Consider the following 5,000-nt stretch of genomic DNA (forward strand, 5'->3'; position numbering starts at 1 on the left):
TTTCCAATACCATCCGGGCCATGTGATTTTCTGACGTCCAGTCTTGATAGATGTTCTGATATTTCTTTTAGTGATGTTGTAAACTCACTCATGTAGGGAGATTGCTTGTTATTATCTATGTCCCAATTTTGTATTTTCTCTCTGGTGAAGACAGATTTAAAGTGATTGTTCATGACTTCGGCCATCTCTAAATCTTCTGTGTATTTTATATTTCCTTGGCATAGTTTCACCATTTCCTGTTTGGTTTTAAGTTTACCATTCACATACCGATAGAATAGCTTGGGTTGATCTTTGCATTTGTCTATAATATCCTTCTCATGGTGTGTGTGTGTGTGTGTGTGTGTGTGTGTGTGTGTGTGTGTGTGTGTGTGTGTGTGTGTGTGTGTGTGTGTGTGTGTGTGTGCGTGTGTGCGTGTGTGTGTGTGTGTGTGTGTGTGTGTGTGTGTGTGTGTGTGTGTGCGTGCGTGTGTGTGTGTGTGCGTGTGCGTGTGTGTGTGTGTGTGTTGTGTGTGTGTGTGTGTGTGTGTGTGTGTGTGTGTGTGTGTGTGTGTGTGTGTGTGTGTGTGTGTGTGTGTGTGTGTGTGTGTGTGTGTGTGTGTGTGTGCGTGTGTGTGCGTATGTGTGTGTGTATGTGTGTGTTGTTGAAGTCAACAGCGTTAGGAAGGTTGTTAATCTTCCACCCATGAATACTTAGTTAAGAACACTATAATAATCGCAAGTAATAGGGATGCACATAAACTTAAGCTTTTAGAGGCAATGTTATAAGAGAATATAACCCTATTATAAACATCCAGTGTAACATGATTTCAAGCATTAGCTTGCTCTCGCCCGCACGGCGAATACCCCCACCCCTCTCCCCCCAACCAAACCTTTCTGTGTCCACCACACCCTTTGACAATGTGAAGTCGGGTCATAAGCACCCTCTCCCTCCTCCTCCCACCCACTCCCTCCATTCTCCCCTCCGACCGACCTCGCAACCCTCACCACAACCCCCCAACCCTTATACCGACGCTGTTAAGACAGGTCACACCTCACTACCCCTTCCCCCCTACACCACCCATGCAGGTTAGGCTCTGATATATAAGCCAAAGGCCCACGCCATCTTTTGTCATCTATTTTTTTTTTAATTTTGTAAGTATTGTTCCCCAACAGTCTATGTATCTGTATTGGTTTACGATTTGATGTATTGATGTCTATTTTCTTGATTGGTGAATTTTTGTTATTATCTATACCCATGTTCTTTGTTTCTGTATGTCGGTAATTTATATGTTACAGATTTTCCTGATGATGTCTCCTTGCAGACGAAACGTTGAGAATTAAATTAATTACTTTGGTAATCTGGTTTATGCCCACCCTCCAAATGGCCGTGTCCTTGTTAGAAAGCTTGAAAATACCCATAAGAAGATTAACAACCTCCTTAATGCTGTCGACTTCAACAACACATGTCTACAAGAGAATCTGCTCCCTCAATATTCATATATATATATATATATATATATATATATATATATATATATATATATATATATATATATATATATATATATATATCCCCGCGCTTGGGTGTCAGCGTAGGGGCGCGTCCCCCGGTTGGCGGATGGGGGATCCTCAACCTGTGGGAGGTGTGTCCTATGACACCGTGGACCAGACACCCTTCAGCTTCGTCACGGACCAGTCGTCTTTGCCTGATCTTTGCCACTGGAGCCTCTGTGATGTGGTCAAGTTAGTGGTCTGTGGACTGTGCTCCCACCTACCACTTAAATCATCTCTGCACAAGCTCCGCTCCATGCATCCCCCTCCAAGTACCTTCAACTTTATTCCCCTTCAATGCTCTTACTCTCAACAAGTCCCACGGCGATGGGAAGGGAACGAAGGGAGTAGGTGCCGAATGCCACTGGAAGCTCCTAGCTCTCAACCTGCACGTGTGGCGGCCCTGGACTTTGGTCGCTGGACTGGCCGAATGGAACGACGGGCTCCTTCGGCAGCACTCAGGACGACTGAGCAGCCCTTTTAAGGATTAGCACTGCTCACCCCTTTGTGGGGAGGGGCCTAGTAAAGGTGGCCTAGACCTTGCTCGTTCCAAACTCTCCATGGGCAGGTGACCGCGCCTGCCGTGGCATTCCACTTATGCGGTCGAAATCGTAGAAATATATCACAAAATAGAACAAGAACTCAAGATAGTCATACTATGACTATCGCGGCATGGAATGTGCGTACGCTGCTCGACAATGAACAAAGTGAACGCCCACAGAGGCGCACTGCTCTTATTGCATCGGAACTCAACCGGTATGGGGTCGACATCGCAGCCCTGGCAGAGACAAGACTTGCAGATGAGGGAACTGTGGAGGAGGTAGGTGAGGGCTACACGTTTATGTGGAAAGGCCTTCCAGCAGAGGAGAGACGTCTGTACGGAGTTGCGTTTGCTGTGCGAACCTCACTGCTAAGATCCTTACCCGAGACCCCACGAGGGAAGAGTGAACGTCTAATGACATGGAGAATCCCGCTTCACGGAAACAGACACATGGCAATCATTAGCGTTTATGCTCCAACACTTACTGCAGAGAACGTGGACAAGGATAGCTTCTATAATGTGCTATCTGAAGCAGTACGAGTCACCCCAAAAGAAGACAAACTTGTAATTCTCGGAGATTTTAATGTCCGGGTGGGCTCCAGCCAGCACCTATGGGAGGGGGTGCTGGGCGCACATGGCATTGGCAAATATAATGAGAATGGTTTGCGCCTTCTCAGTTTCTGCGCTGAGTATGGTCTAACAATAACTAATACACTGTTTCAGTTAAGGAACAAACACAAAACCACATGGAGACACCCTAGGTCCGGTCAGTGGCACCTACTGGACTATGTAATTGAGCGTCAACAAGACAGAAAGGACGTGCTCATAACTAAAGTCATGCGTGGGGCAGACTGCTGGACTGACCACAGGCTTGTTCGTACAAAGTTAAGATTGCACTTGCGTCCTCCTGCACGAAATGTGCCCCCTACCAAGAAAATCAATGTTGCAGCTCTCTGTAACAGGGAGATAAGTTCAGCGTTAAAAGAGGAGCTCAACGGGCGTGTTGAGGTGGTTTTGCAGGACCGCGAAGAAATTACTACAGAGCTGCTGACGGAGAAGTGGGGTGCAGTAGCAGATGTCTTAACGGATTGTTCTACCAGAGTCCTGGGTACTACTAGGAGACAGCATAGAGACTGGTTTGACGATCAGAGAGGGGACATCCAGACCCTTATTGATGAGCGAAACAGGCTAAACGCAAGATATCTTCGCAATCCAACAAATGAAAATCATGGAAAACTTAAAGCAGCACGTAATCAGGCTCAACGCGAACTGAGAAGAATGCAAAACAGCTGGTGGACGCAGTTGGCAGCAGAAAGTCAGGGCTACGCCGATGCTGGTAATCAGCAGCAATTCTACTCGGCAATAAAAACTGCGTATGGACCCCGTCATGGCCCCATCCACCCTGTGAGAGGAGCAGACGGCACCCTTATAACTGGAAAATCAGCCATACTTGCACGATGGGCGGAACACTACCAAGAGTTACTGAACAGGCACACCCCTGTAGACCCCTCATTCATACAAAATGTACCAGAGTTACCGGTCTTAGAGGAGTTGGATGAACTTCCAACAATACAGGAGGTCTCGAACGCAGTGGCCTCGTTAAAAAACAATAAAGCTCCAGGACCTGATGCAGTTCCTGCGGAGATCCTTCGACATGGTGGGAAGGCTGTTGTCCGAGCCTTGCACACACTAATCACAGCAGCTTGGAACTCCGGCTGCGTCCCACAACAATGGAAAGATGCGGATCTCATCAGCATTTATAAAAATAAAGGTGATAGAGCTGATTGTAATAATAGTCGAGGGATTTCACTCCTATCAACCGCTGGCAAGATATTAGCCAGAATTCTGCTCTTGCGACTCATTGAGACAATATCTGAGAATGTTTTACCTGAAAGCCAGTGCGGTTTCAGAAAAAACCGCAGCACAACCGACATGGTGTTTGTCATACGCCAGATACAAGAGAAGTGCATTGAGCAACATTGTAATCTATATGGTTTTCATTGACTTGACGAAAGCCTTTGATACTATAAATAGAGAATTGCTGTGGGAGGTGTTTCATAGATTTGGATGCCCACCAAAGTTCCTAAACGTAATCAAGGCCCTTCATGATGGTGCAATGGTTAAAGTCCTTGGTAACGGTATTAGATCTGACCCTATCAATGTGTGCACCGGTGTGCGACAGGGCTGTGTCATTGCTCCTGTAATTTTTAACCTGTACCTCGCAGCTGTTATGATCGCTGCTGCACAAGGCATCAGCCCAGAGGACGGTGTGCCACTTTCTTATCGATTGGACGGCAATCTCTTCAACCTACGACGACTGAAAGCGCCCACAAAAACTACTAGAGATTGCGTGGTTGAGCTCCAGTATGCGGATGATGCCGCAATTGTGGGATGCACTTCTGATGGCCTTCAGCGCAATCTCCAAGAACTGGAACAAACCTACACACGCGCGGGCCTTGTAATTAGCACCGACAAAACCGAAGCGATGTCCACTTTGCAGCCCAATATTGAACCCACCACCTTCAAAGTGTATAACACATCGATCAAAAATGTGAATAGCTTTAAATACTTGGGTTCATTTATCAACAGTAAAGGTAATATGACTGATGAAATACATCGTAGAATCAGCCTTGCCTCGACCTCTTTCGGAAAACTCTCAAGGAGAGTGTTTCTTTGTAGGGACCTCACTGTACGCACAAAGATCGCAGTTTACAAATCAATCTGTCTCTCTATTCTGCTCTACTCAAGTGAAACCTGGGTCCCTTACCGAGGGCACATCAAGACGCTAGAGAGGTTCCACATAAGCTGCCTGCAGAAGATTCTTGGCCTTAAGTGGTGGCACCGCATACCTCACACGGAGATACGAATGAGGTCGGATGTAGATTCTCTTGAAGCTATGATCGTGCGGAAATAGCTCAGATGGATTGGA

The 5,000-nt window shown here is 46.6% G+C and overlaps 1 protein-coding gene across 1 annotated transcript; it reads left to right on the forward strand.

Moving 5' to 3' along the window:
* The first annotated feature begins 2,188 nt into the window (after positions 1–2,188).
* Positions 2,189–4,075, forward strand: LOC143034774 (uncharacterized). Its single transcript, XM_076201122.1, has one exon. The coding sequence runs from the start codon at positions 2,189–2,191 to the stop codon at positions 4,073–4,075; it is 1,887 nt and encodes a 628-aa protein (XP_076057237.1).
* Positions 4,076–5,000: the final 925 nt, after the last annotated feature.

Source organism: Oratosquilla oratoria, chromosome 18 (genome assembly GCF_046742065.1).
Source record: "Oratosquilla oratoria isolate Oo_2021 chromosome 18, ASM4674206v1, whole genome shotgun sequence".
In the NCBI taxonomy this organism is placed as follows: Eukaryota; Metazoa; Arthropoda; class Malacostraca; order Stomatopoda; family Squillidae; genus Oratosquilla; species Oratosquilla oratoria.